The sequence below is a fragment of the Garra rufa genome, chromosome 24 (genome assembly GCF_049309525.1).
Source record: "Garra rufa chromosome 24, GarRuf1.0, whole genome shotgun sequence".
Classification (NCBI taxonomy): domain Eukaryota; kingdom Metazoa; phylum Chordata; class Actinopteri; order Cypriniformes; family Cyprinidae; genus Garra; species Garra rufa.
Window position 1 is genome coordinate 26,215,508 of NC_133384.1, and position 14,370 is coordinate 26,229,877.

The 14,370-nt window shown below is 35.6% G+C and overlaps 1 protein-coding gene across 5 annotated transcripts in view; it reads right to left on the reverse strand.

Annotated features, from left to right (window-relative positions):
• The window catches only part of tnikb (TRAF2 and NCK interacting kinase b), a 94,731-nt gene that overhangs the window by 13,650 nt on the left and 66,711 nt on the right, over positions 1 to 14,370 (reverse strand). For 4 of the 5 annotated variants that reach the window (XM_073830701.1, XM_073830703.1, XM_073830700.1 and 1 more), the window contains 12 exons: positions 14,155 to 14,264; positions 13,637 to 13,755; positions 13,463 to 13,560; positions 8,359 to 8,540; positions 6,768 to 6,876; positions 6,296 to 6,442; positions 3,801 to 3,903; positions 3,425 to 3,607; positions 3,194 to 3,337; positions 2,943 to 3,077; positions 1,846 to 1,946; positions 1,448 to 1,597 (listed from right to left, as the gene is read on the reverse strand). In XM_073830701.1, coding sequence (XP_073686802.1) covers positions 1,448 to 1,597; positions 1,846 to 1,946; positions 2,943 to 3,077; positions 3,194 to 3,337; positions 3,425 to 3,607; positions 3,801 to 3,903; positions 6,296 to 6,442; positions 6,768 to 6,876; positions 8,359 to 8,540; positions 13,463 to 13,560; positions 13,637 to 13,755; positions 14,155 to 14,264 — 1,581 coding nt within the window. The remainder of the gene's footprint in view (positions 1 to 1,447; positions 1,598 to 1,845; positions 1,947 to 2,942; positions 3,078 to 3,193; positions 3,338 to 3,424; positions 3,608 to 3,800; positions 3,904 to 6,295; positions 6,443 to 6,767; positions 6,877 to 8,358; positions 8,541 to 13,462; positions 13,561 to 13,636; positions 13,756 to 14,154; positions 14,265 to 14,370) is intronic. The other variant, XM_073830702.1, reaches the window with a different exon arrangement.

Below are 14,370 nucleotides of genomic sequence, written 5' to 3' on the forward strand. Positions count from 1 at the left end.
GTATTGCATAGATATAGACTAATATTATTTGCACAAACTTTGTCAATTTAACACGCTTTATGAAAACAGTTTGGTGTATCAAAAAGCTTTTGATAACCTTTTGCCAGAATGCTCTGAGCCAATTTTGGTGAAAATTGGACAAACTGTCTAGGAGGAGTTTGAAAAAGTTTTTTCAGAAAAGTCTAAATTTTGAAAAACTTTAACCATAGAAATTCAATTTTTGGTATGCATTGGTACGAAGCTAGAAACCTGAGGAATTTTGCATTTAGACCTTACGGTTGAAAAGTTATTTGCAGAAACATGAGTGCAAATTTTGACTTCAAATTTGCTGTGGTTGATGATGATCCGTGTGCCAAATTTGATAACTTTCCTGCAAGCAATTCTATAAGATTCATGTAAAAAATCTAAAGCGTTTGAAAAATACAGCATTTTACAAAAAAATTTGAAATGGTCCACACTTAAAATGATTGACAGAGAAAAAAATCTGGTATCATTTGATTCGGTATGCCGCACCCAATTTAACAAGATCACTCTTAATCTTATTTTTGAGTCAAACTGGTCAGAAATTTCAATTCTGGTTTTTTGACCAGTAGGTGGTGCTGTGCTGAAACTATTTAGGCGCCCTCATGCTTTGTAAAACCAATACAAAGTTTGGTCTGAATCCACAAAAGCACTGCAAAGATACTGTCTCACGACCTAACCCTAACCCTAATTCCAAATTGCAAAAAATCTTGACCATAGAAATTAAATTTTTGGTATGCATTTGACTTGATATGAGCCAAATTTTCATAATATTGTTAACATTGTGTGCTAAATGTCATAACTTTCCCGCAAGCGGTCCCCTAATTACATTTTAAATATATTAAAACAGAAAACAAAATTGTAATATTTCACAATAATTTTTACTTCTTTTTTTGTAAATCAAATGCAACCTTAGTGATACATTTCAAAAACAAACAAACAAAAAAATCTTAATTATTCCAAACTTTTGATTGGTAATGTATATTTTAGACATATTTTACCTTCTATATGTTTTTCTGGATAACTCTGCACAAAACAATACCTTCAAAGCACTGTATTAAGCTAATAAAAAGTTAAGATACATTTATTATAGCAAGTTATGCTTGTAAACTTATTTTGTTAAAAGACAATTGTTTCGAATATATGTGTGTATGTATAAATAACTATATAAATACATAAAATATATACATTTTCAGTTCCTAAAAAGTTGCCACCCAATTGGAAAGCGTATTTTTCTCATCAAAGTTTGCATTTGATTTTAGTGTTAAATTTGGACCCGGTCTGTAATTAAAAGGCACATATGTGATACAGACATCAACACTACGGTGCATCCCAGTGTCCCCGGAGAGGAGTCGTCCTATTTAAAGTCCCTTAGGATCAGGGTAAGGAGGGGAGAGCTGCCTCCGCTCGGCCTGTCATCACTTACGTGGGACGGAATGTAGATATCGTACGGATTCCCAGAGTCGACATCTATCACGTGAAAACCAACGCTGGAGCCATAGATAACCTTTAACCTCTGACCCTCCTCCACCGTCAGGTCCACGAGCAGAGGCTTGTGTTGAAGATCTGTGAAAGACTTTACAAAGACAGAAGAAAAGATATGATATATTGCCAAAGAAATATGCTCTGTGCAGGTGTTCTCCGACACACTTATAGCACTAGTCACAAATATCAAAATAGATACTTCATTTGCACATTTGTGCTCTCCCCTGCCAAGTTGAGCTCTAAGGCCTATTTTCTTATAAAGTAATGCAGTTTATTTAAAGTAAACACACACAAATGCTCTCTTAAAGGGGGTCTCACTGGACCAAACATCTGTCTCACCTTGAAAGCCATGAATTTGTGGTAGGGTTTGGGAGCCCAGGCATAAATCTCCACTGCATTCTTCAATGCAATCACCAAGAACTTAATCCTTTCATATTTGACTGTTAAATAACAAATACATGTAAAAAAATATTAGGATTCTCTCCAAAAGTTTCTATACACCTTGCAGAAACTGCAAAATGTTAATTATTTGACCAAAATAACAGGGATTATACAAAATGCATGTTATTTTATACTTAGTACTGACCTGAAAAAGATGTTTCACATTAAAGACGTTTACAAATAGTCTGTTACATTTATAAAAATTACTCTGTTCAAAAGTTTACATACACTTGATTCTTAATACTGTGTTGTTACCTAAATTATCCACAGCTGTGGGTTTTTTTGTTTAGTGGTTGTTTATGAGTCCTTTGTTTGTCCTGAACAACTTAAATCCTTAAACTGCCTGCTGTTCTTTAGAAAAATCTGGCAAATTCTTTGGTTTTTAGCATTTTTGTGTATTTGAACCCTTTCCAACAATGACTGTATGATTTTGAGATCCATCTTTTCACACTGAAGACAACTAAGGGACTCTTACATCAACTATTACAGAAGGTTCAAACGCTCAAATAAGATGCATTAGGAGACTAGGGTGAAAACTTTTTGAATTTGAAGATCAGGGAAAATTAAACTTATTTTGTCTTCTAGAAAACATGTAAGTATCTTCTGTATTTATGTAAAATAAGCAAAAAGTACACATCTTCATTCTGTTCAAAAGTTTACACCCCTGTCTCTTAATGCATCGTGTTTCCTTCTGGAGCATCAGTGAGCGATTAATAGTGATAGTTGCATATGAGTCCCTGCTGTTGGAAAGGGTTCAAATACACAAAAATGCTGAAAAACCAAAGAATTTGTGGGATCTGAAGGATTTTTCTGAGGAACAGCAAGCAGTTTAACTGTTCAGGACAAACAAGGGATTTATGAACAACTATCACTAAACAAAACAAAAAAACAGCTGTGGATCATTCAGGTAACAGCACAGTATTAAGAATCAAACATATGTAAACCTTTGACCTCAACTGTATATGTTATATGAGCAAATTAACCACAGGACGTACCGACTTTATAATGGACACATCCCTCTAAGTCACCAACAGTAATCCACCCTTGCTTTTTTTCTACTTCGGGATCATTGTGAAGTATCCTGTTTCTAAGCCATGACAGATAGTAGACCCTCAGTTTATTCTTTTTGCCTGTGAAAAAAAGAAGAGTATGAATGCATCATTGCAAACATAATACACAGACCTAACAAAACTAAAAACAAAACAGATATTTGTACAGATAGCTAGTGAGTTGACCATGAACTCACCTGATATGGTGACCAGGACATTGAGACCCTCCAGAACGTCCATCTGCTGAAAGCGCCTGCGGTTGATCAGATTGTAAACTTTGCCCTGTCCACTGCGATCTAGTAACATCAGTCCATTTTCTGTTCCTACCAACAGGTTCACTCCTACAGCAAACAAGCATAATGTAAAAACAATTAGTAGTTTATACTTTGATTTAGGTATATTCTAACAGCTGTTGAGCTTGGACTCACCCCATAGTGCCGCGCACAGGATCTCAGAGTTGAAGCGCTTCTTGTACTTGCGGATTTCCGGTGTGTCACTGTGTGGCCTGATATTAGTGGGATTGACATTAACAACAGAAATTTTCCGAGCCTCATTTAGTCGAGCTTGTTCCTGTTCCTGCTCGTGCCGCAGGAGTTCATCTGCAAAATGAGCTGTTCGACCAAACAAAAAGTCAAATTATTCTTTCCTGGCAAAGCATTCGCCCGAGCATTTTCCACAAACAGAGTGTGAGTACCAAAGTCAGTGCCCAATCTGGCCCTACTCTCAGCATTTCCACCAAGGAAAAAGACATCAGCGCTAGCGCTTTTTCAAACAGACAAAGAGGATAAGAGGTAAATTAGTCACCTGAGGCAGGGTTGTCCTCATCGTCTTCTGTAGGGGAGGTCTGATACACTCGTGGGTCCACAAAAGGAGTGAAGGAGGCTTTGGACCCGCTACCCATCCCAAACTGCCAATCGTGGAGAATCAGGATGTGAGAAACAAGCATCCGCAAAACATACAAACGGTCTCTTCTAATGATTGTAGGCAGCAAATGCAAGCAGTTTGGTCTGCAGTTAGAACAGTCCAGTTATCGTAAAACATGTTAGCAGGAAAAGCAAGCACTGCAAAGTCCAAAACCAAAAAGTTTTTTTTTTTGCAATCAGTATTTTGTCTTATTTCCCAGTATGCAAGAAAATGATTTCTCACTAATTTATTTTTTAAAATGTACAATACTGTTCAAAAGTTTAGGATCTATAAAATTTCTATTTGAAATTCAATTTCTGATTTGATTTGGATTATTTTGGATATATATCAGGTGCAGTACATTTCAAATATGGCAAAAAAGATCTCTCAATTAATGCTGCTAATTATCAGTCAGTTGGTACTACATTACTATAATATTAAAAGGTTAAAATTATATGGTGCATATATTTAGCAAAATGCTCCTGTCTAGAGTAAATTTTTCTAATTGACTAATGAGTTTATGGTCACCATAAATGTGACATTACATAACGTTATATTGACGTCTTTGCGTGGTTGAAACACTGACATGAGACAAGTTAGTTGTACTCTCTTTTTACATATCTTCAGATGTTTATTCATGTTTATTTTGTTCTGAAACTTAAAACGGAGGAGATGTTCAGTTCATGTGCGCTTCATTTTGCTGCTGCTCTTGAACGGAGGCTCTACAGCGATCCGCCAGTCTTCATTAAACAGCGCCAAAACAGCATTTATTGTTTGAATATTGTAATTTTTATTTTTATTGTAGTTTTTATTTAGGGTTTGTAGGATTTTGAGTAAATTTGGACAGGCCCCTTTTCTAACCCCATTATAGCTTCCCAAAGGGTACATTTCAACATTTTTTAAGATAATTATTGATCTAGAGAGTCTAGATTGAGCGAAAAACCTAGGACTAGTTCACGAAACTATTTATCAAACGATTTTATTGACAGCAGTGGTTCTAGAGGCAAGTGGTCCGGAATGAGGAGTTATATCATATGATACGAATATCGCGTGTATGTGTGAAAAACAGCGCAGTGTATAACCATTTACGGCCTTGAAAAATGCGATATCACCCCCAGCGGCTGATTTCTTTCACATTTCTCACAGATATTTGGTCCGGTTTTGTTCCGATCAGCCTCCGTTAACCTTGTCTAATGTGCTCAAACTACATCGGCCAATTTTGGCCATGTTTTTTTGTGATGCTCAAATGTCCTTATAGACACTTGGGGTACTTTGGACCAAGACCGTGCACAGTGATTTTCATGTTGATAGGACAAATGGTTACGTAGTTATAACCATTTTTATGTTTTTCCCTCTTATAGCACCACCAAGTGTCCAAGCTCTGCGATTTTTTTCCTGTGACCTAAGATTAAGCTCTTACATTTGTTCTGAGTTTGCTAGAGATATCTCATTCCGTTTAGGTGTTATAGGCATTTTACTAAAAGTGTCCCTGCCCCTTTCAAACGTTTTGCCGTCCCATTGCGACGGCAAATTGAAGGTTAAACCTTTTTTTGATCATTACTGCTATTCACTCTCTAGAAAATCTTCCTGCATTGGTTTGGTTCTGATTGGGTGAAAAATCTAGGATTAGTTTGGAAAAAAAAATCCAAAATACGCCAAAGTTTCGCCACACTCACGATGGTTTGTGATGGTTTAGGAGTTATGAACGATTTTGTACTTTGATCACTGTAGTGCCTCCGTCAGGCTGAGCCTTGGTGATGCTGTAGATGGTGTGAGTACTACCATCCCTCCAAGGTTTAAGTCTCTACGACTTACGGTTTGGTTTGCACAATGAGTTTTACGTGGAGATTGCTGATCCTTGGCTATTCTAACAATTACAAAAAGCTTTCAGCGCTATGCGCTTGAACCTCTAAAAATATTATAGACTCTGAACTTTTAAACAGTTATGTACTTACACTTTACTACACTTTTCTCAAGTGAATTAATCTTGTTAAAAGGATGTTTCAGTATTTTTACTAAAAAATAAGAAAAGTACTGATTTTTTTTTTTTTTTTTTTGCCGTCAGAGCACAAAATCAGGGCATTTACAAGAAGGAAATATGGGGCAAAGGAGAGAAAGCATCTTATTAACTGGCTGCTGTCCTATATGTATAAATGTTTCAAACATGTAAGCTTAAAATGATAGTAAAGAAAAAGAGAACAAATAAGAACCAAACTGAAAAAAGTAAAACCAACAAAAGTAATGTTATGAGTTGTGAAGAGATCTGGGGCTTCTGTGAATCTACAGCCAGAAAAACATGTGCATTTGAATCAAATGGGGATGGATTAGATGTGTCAGGTTAGAAATTTGAGGGGTTGGAGTGCAGGGTGGCTCTAACAGGCTTGTCCATCACCTACTTCGGCCACAGAGTCCAGGTCCAGCACGCTAGAAAGCCGCCCAGGGCCCTCGCCAGGCGAGTGGCTTTGCTGCACTAGATCAGGCAGATTGGAGTTACCGGGGAAACCATTGCTCTCGGCATGACCGAGCTTTCTTTCCCCAAACGTCTGCAGAGAGGAACAGAAAGAGGAGTAGGGCTACACTACTACTGCTGGCCCCTTGCGTGGCTAAGCCATCTTGCAGAGATATTTGGGAAACGCACAGAGCGTGCCTCTGTCAGCAAGTGTGCAGCGAGCTTGACCAGAGATTTTGTTGGAGAATTCAGAAGCAAAGAAGGTGAAAGAAATACCAAAACATAACCCAATAAAATAAGGCTTAACCAAGGCAAAAAATAAACATGAGTTGGTAAACTTAAAGAGAAATAAAACTGTGACACACTAGAGGAATGAGTGTAGGAGTTCTTGCTAAACCAGTCTAGGTAGGTGCTCCTACCTCTCGCATCATCAGGGTGCTGTCTTGTGAGTTTTTGCCAAATGAATCATTGGGATGAGAATCCTCCTGGTTGACCAGTGAGTCAGTGCCACCCTGGCCAGCAGAAGGCCTGTTAGGAGAATAGGACAAAAAAAATACACAAAACTTCTATAAATGATGAAGCTTTCTAAAAGACATTTTAAAAACTACTTTTTTGTGTAGAGCTGCTCAATTCTGGATTATACGATTCCGAACTAAGCAAAATAAGATGTAATTTACTAGAAGTTGTGAAAAAATATGAATTGCTGCATTCTACTCAAAAATGTTTAATTCCTTTGAATGCATTTTTAAAAAATGGTTTGAATGAATGATTCAACTCAAACTCACTTATAAATACTTAACTTGTTCCTTTACTGAATGAATCAGTATTTTTGAACAAATCTCTTTAATTATTGATTCAATTACTCACTCATCAATACTTCACTTGTTCCATTTCTGAATGAATCAGCATTTTTGAATGAATCTGCTGAATGAATGATTCAATGACTCGCTCATAAATTCTTTACTTGTTCCTTTACTAAATGAATCTGCATTTTTGAACAAATCTCTTGAATGAATATTTAATGATTCACTCATCAATACGTCACTTGTTCCATTATTAAATGAATCAGCATTTTGAACAAATCTCTTGAAAAAATGATTTAATGACAAGTAAAGTCACTTGTAGCCACTTCCTGGTGAGACAATGTAATCAACAAACGTTATTTGAAGCACTAATTTGAATTGAAAATTACTTTCAAAAAAATGATTTGCGTCATTTTGATCGCTACAGAAGAATCATCATTTAGAAATAAGATCACATGGGTGTTTGAATCGAGATTGCGAACTTTTAATGATTAATCGTGCAGCTCTTGTTCACAATGCACGCTATTTTGAAATACTAACATGCTATATAAATCGCTTCTGCAGTTGATTATATAATTATCATGCATCAGTATCACGTATATAGTGAGCAGCAATTATGCAATTAAAAAAAAAAGATTTGTTCATTAAAATAAACTAGGATAAAATAAAATATAAATTCTAGATGAAAAAATTCAAACTTGAATGAAAATGTTGCCTTGCCACATAATGTTTAGGTTGAATTACGAAACTTACTAAAGTAAAAAAATATGAAAAACACCCCCCTCATAAAATTATCAAAGCACATAAAATATAAAAACTTTAATTAAAATACACTGATAATATGAAAAATAAAAGCCAATTCAAAACATTAATAAATGCTATCCAACTTTTTGGGTCTGCTTCGGTCTTATTCGCATCCAGCTATTTTTAGCTGTACAACACGGCTCGTTTTGCTGCTTGATATTGCAAATTGGTGTGTCTTACCATGTTATTTTAATTATGAACACACCGGTTTGTAGTGCAAACAGTTTTACTGTGTTTTTCTTCTCGTTACTTCTCTATAGCGGCTAATGAACCGGAAGTCTCACCCATAGGCTTACTTACGAGTTAAAGAAAAAGGTGGATAATAGTGTATAAATAATACTAAGATAACACGTCTGACAGACTAAAGGCCACAAAAACATTTTTGATTCATGGAAACACTCACATGATGCGTGGAATATCACTAACGGGCACGGTTCCATCATGAACCCCGCCTTCTCCATCCTCCTCCTCACTGCTTTCTGATTCCTCACTGGATGAGGAATAATCTGTCACTTTCCTGGGAGGCCGGTTGGTGTCCTCATTGGTTCGCAGCTCACGGAGTTCTTTGGCCAGAGCAGTGAGGTCCTTTAACGATGGATCAGGTCAGAAAAGGGGAGAGAAAGACAAAAAAAGACATGTAAGATTTCATTCATGCCTTGATCTGCTTGATTTAGTCTCCAGTGTAAAATGAATCCGCTAAAATGTAAAGAGCACTTCATGTTTTAAGCCTGTGAAGAGCATATTCTACAGCGATTAATATCTGTTAGTAGGAATCATGACAATAAACTTCGTTTTGCACATTTAGGGCATAAATGGCACCGAAGAGATGATCAGAAACAAACAAATAAGCGAAACATCACAAATAAGCAAATCAACCAAACATTTTATAAAGCTTTACAAATCAACTTCAAAAGTGGGATAAAAATCATCCACCATCATTTCAAAGAATGATGCACAACCGTATAAACCATAACGTGCACAAGTCAGAGAAATAATAGACCAGAACATTAAATAACTGAAGCAGAACTAGGGTTTGTTCCTGAGGCCTGTGCTCTGCATGCAGAAGGTTAGTAGGGATCAGTAGTTCCTGCTCTGGTTCTGTCTTACCAGCTCCTCCTGTTGACAGGCCACCAGGCAGCCAGATAGAAAGAAAATACCATTGAGAAACCAGAATTCAGCTCTTACGCTCTTATATTTAAACACAGATGTTTAAAGGAGGTGCTAATTTCCATTTTTGACTCAATATATAACACCTGGAGTGAGGTGCTGTGAACAATATATAGCAAAATGTTGTTTTTAATGTATGTTTAAAAACATAATCCTGTCTTGTCTCGTCATATTTGAGACTAATTAAATAGTTTTGAGGGAACAGAAGTACATTCAATATTTTGCACTGTTGACTACCTGGGTGTCAGCTGACGAAAAGGTCCACAAACTTCCAAGTGTGGTTATCTAGAACCAAAATGATTTTGTATCTGATGAAACATGAGCTGAACAAATTTCTTCATAATGGACTAAATCATTTTCTCGCATTCTGATTGATGCATTTAACTGAATGTGACAACAAAAATACACCACCTGTCAAAAGTTTTTGAACAGTAAGATTTTAAAATGTGTTTTAAAGAAGTCTCTTCTGCTCATCAAGCCTGAATTTATTTGATTTGAAGTACAGCAAAAACAGTAAAATTGTGAAATATTTTTACTATTTAAAATATCAGTTTTCTATTTGAATATATTTTTACAAATGTAATTTATTCCTGTGATCAAAGCTACATTTTCAGCAGCATTACTCCAGTCACATGATCCTTCAGAAATCATTCTAATATGCTAAATTGCTGTTTAATAAACATTTTTTTTTAAATAAACCTTTAAAACGGTTGAGTACTTTTTTTTTCTCCAAGATTATTTGATGAATAGAAAGATCCAAAGATCAGCATTTATCTGAAATAAAAAGCTTTTTGGGATAAATCCTAGAAATTAATACTTTTATTTTGCAAAGGTGCTTTAAATTGATCAAAAGTGATCATAAAGACATTCATTATGATTTGCATTTAAGATAAATGCTGTTCTTTTTTTTAAACTTTCCATTCATCAAAGAAATTTGAAAAAAATTATACTCAGCTGTTATAAACATAATATTAATAATAAATGTTTTTGAGCAGCAAAACAGAATATTACAATGATTTCTAAAGGATCATGTAACTGGAGTAATGATGCTAAAATTCATCTTTGAAATAACATGAATAAATTAAATTATACATTATATTTAAATAGAAAATAGTTATTTTAAATAGCAAAAATATTTCAACATTTTATTGTTTTTGCTGTACTTTGGATCAAATAAATGCAGGCTTGGTGAGCAGAAGAGACTTTCAAAACTTGTTCAAAAACTTTTGACTGGTAATGTAAATACAGTTTACAAACAACTCACTGAAATTCGTTTTGATCATGTTCACATTAATCTGAACAAAATTTACAAAAGAATAGTTTCACAAACAATTTAAACAAGCTTTAATGTTAATGTAACATTTGCGCAAGTACATTTTCAATTATACGAATAAATTACAGAGAATTTCGTACTGCTTTAAAGCTTGCATTGACTTTGTAGCATCAATTTATATAATAACAGCTTTGCGAATGATTTTCAAAGAAACTTGTTTTGATTCGAAGTGAATGTATTGAATACGACATTGTATTTATGAATCATAATTACAAACAAATGTACACAATTTTTTTTGCCAAAAATGATAACAATTAAATGCTTTCTACTTCTATCCCTCACTGTTCATGTTCATTGTTTATGTCAAAATTAATAAAAGATCTGCTGATTAAATTGATTAAAGTTAATATTATTAAAAAGTTACAGAATTAAAAAAAATATAAAAGGGATAGTTCACCCAAAAATAATTAATTACTCACCCTCATGTTGTTCCAAACCCATAACTGACACGTTCAAGGCCCAGAAAGGTAGTAAGGACATTGTTAAAATAGTCCATGGGACATCAGTGGTTCAGTCATAATTTTATGAAGTTACGAGAATACTCTTTGTGCTTTTTGTAGCTTCATAACATTACAGTTGAACCACTGATGTCACATGGACTATTTTAACAATGTCCTTACTACCTTTCTGGGCCTTGAATGTTTCAGTTGCGATGCTGTCTATGCAGGGTCAGAAAGCTCTCAAATTTCATCAAACATATCTTAATTTGTGTTCTAAAGATAAAGAAAGGTCTTACAGGTTTGAAATGACATGAGGGTGAGTAATTGATAACATTATTTTCATTTTTGGTTGAGCTATCCCTTTAAAAAAGCTACATAATTTCAGGGCCTTCTTTTACCCCTAACTGTAACATTACTTCTAAACAAAACAAACAAAAAAAATCCCTTTTCTGTGGCCTAAAACAGATGTTGCCTAGGTAACAGTAAAAACTCTGAGACTGTGTCAAGGATTACTGACACTGTGAACGACTGTGACAAATTGGTGCGATGGAGAAATGTGCAGCTTATGATGGTGACTGACACGGCGTCTGAAGCTGTGAAAGAGAGCGACAGACAGAAAGATTGGAGGGGAGTTAAGGAATGAGAGATGGCGTGAAATATTGATGAGAGAACGATTGAAGACATGAGAGGGCGTGTGACAGAAATAGATGAGACAGACAGCAAACGAGCGCTTGAATGTAAGGAGCACGAACATGGGCAGAGAGAGATGAAGTGCGGAGATGTCACTAACCTCATCTACGGCTTTCTTATAACTCTGGAGAAAGAGAAGCGACAATAGAGAACCAAGCGTGGAGGAACATTTGAGCGGATTAGACAAAATGTTAAATGAGAAAATGGTTAGTAACACAAAGCGACACACAATCTTTTCAACTTTGAGCCAAGAGTGAACATCTACATATCTAAGCTAGCTAAAGGTTATGGAAAGGTTATGAGTAGGTTAGCTCACATGAGACTTGATTTACTGGTGATATATTAAAGACCCCATAAAATCACTGTGATTACGTACTTCCTGTTGAAACAGGAAGTTTGGGTGGGGAATATTGAAGTGTTTCAGTAGCATAAACAGTTGAGGTCAAAAGTTTACATACACCTTGCAAAATCTGCAAAATGTTAATTATATTACCAAAATGAGACAGATCATAGAAAATGCATGTTATTTTTTATTTAGTACTGACCTGAATAAGATATTTCACATAAAATATATGTTTACATATAGTCCACGAGAGAGAGAAATAATAGTTGAATTTATAAAGATTTATTCAAAAGTTTATATACACTTAATTCTTAATACTGTGTTGTTACATGAATGATCCAAATTTTTTGTTTTTTTGTTTTGCCTGCTGTTCTTCAGAAAATTCCTTCAGGTCCCACAATTTTTTTGGGTTTCTGCATTTTTGTGTATTTGAACCCTTTCAAACAATGACTGTGATTTTGAAAACCGTCTTTTCACACTGAGAACAACTGAGGGACTCATAAGCAACTATTACAGAAGGTTCAAACACTCATTTATGCTTCAGAAGGAAACAATGCATTAAGAACTTTTAAAATTTGAAGATCAGGGTAAATTTAACTTATTTTGACTTCTGGGAAACACACAAGTATCTTCTATAGTTTCGGAAGGCCAGTACTAAATGAAAAGAAAAACCGATTTAGGCAAAATTATAAAAACTTACACATCTTCATTAGTTCAAAAGTTTTCACCCCTGGCTCTTAATGCATTGTGTTTCCTTCTGGAGCATCAGGTGAGCATTTTAACTTTCTGTAATAGTTGCATATGAGTCCCTCAGTTGTCCTCAGTGTGAAAAGATGGATCTCAAAATCATACAGTCATTGTTGGAAAGGGTTCAAATACACAAAAATGCTGAAAAACCAAAGAATTTGTGGGATCTGAAGGATTTTCTGAAGAACAGCAGGCAGTTTAACTGTTCAGGACAAACAAGGGACTCACGAACAACTATCACTAAACAAAAAACACTGTGGATCATTCAGGTAACAACACAGTATTAAGAATCAAGTGTATGTAAACTTTCGAACGGGGTCATTTTTTATGAATCCAACTATTATTTTCTCTTGTGGACTATATGTAAACGTCTTTTATGTGAAATATCTTATTCAGGTCAGCACTAAATTAAAAAAAATAACATGCATTTTGTATGATCCCTTGTATTTTGGTAAAATAATTAACATTTTGTCGATTCTACAAGGTGTATGTAAAGTTTGACCTCAAATATAGGTGATTTAAAAGCTAAAAGATATGGACTGAAAGCCACAAAATTATTTTTGATTTAATGGGGTATTTAATTGATGATAAAGACATCATGTTTAGAAAGAAAGTCAACAACTCTGCAGATATTAAAAAGAATCTGGTTTAAGAAATCTTGAAATAAGTTAGTTTAGGGGTAGATGTTTCAGTAAAGACTTGGACTTGGTTTCAGACACCAGCCCTGTGAAAGCAGAAACATTTACAGCAGAGTTACACTGTGGATTCTGGGAAATGTGTTTCTCACCGCTGGTCGGCTGGGTCTGGTCACTTCCCTGTTCTCCTCCTGAGTTTTAGCCTTGGATTCCTGGGACACTGCTGGGGATCCCTCAGGTTTACTGGAGCCTGTGGAGACAACTGAACGTCAAGACTTCCTAGTGCAAGTGCTTAGACTGAGAGAATATTCCTGAGGGTCTCTCACCTCCCACCCGGTTCCTCTCGCTGGAGCCGCCTTGAGAGCTGGGCGTGCTGGAGCTGGAAGAACTACCACTGCTGGTTCTCTGGAGAGCAGACTCCATGGGAATCCGCAGGTCTGGGTTACTGTGCCAACGGTAAGACAAAAGGAAGGAGATTGCCATTTCTTATTCACTTACTAGCAACCGAACTACTAGAATAAATAACATCCTACCCTACCTTTTTACCCTACCCTACTCTACAAAGAACTAACTGCACGCAACCTTTTCAACATGATCATGCAATGCGTTAAGTCACGGATGCAGAGCTAGTACAAGGCAAACATTTATGGTTAAAAAGTATATGCATTTTTATTTTATTTTAGAAACTGATTGTTTTTCTAGATAAGACACCCTTATTCCTTCAACCTGTTGATCCCATTGAAGTCTTTATGATTGAAGAAAGAAAGACATGAACATCTTAGATGACATGAGGGTGAGTAAATTATCAGGAAATTTTAATCCTTTAATGAAAAGTGGAATATACCTGGCTCGGATCAGATGTGCTCCGGTTCTCGGTCCCAGTCCACCTGGTCCATTCCCTGGAGAATTTTTTCTCACCAGTGCAGGAGATATGGAAGTGGTCCTTTGGGGAACCTGAAGCATGTTAACAGATGTTAAGATGTTGCTTTACCAAGATGCACTTTAGAAAATAATTATTTTAAACATGCATTGTTTTTTATACCCTATATCACATTTAGTG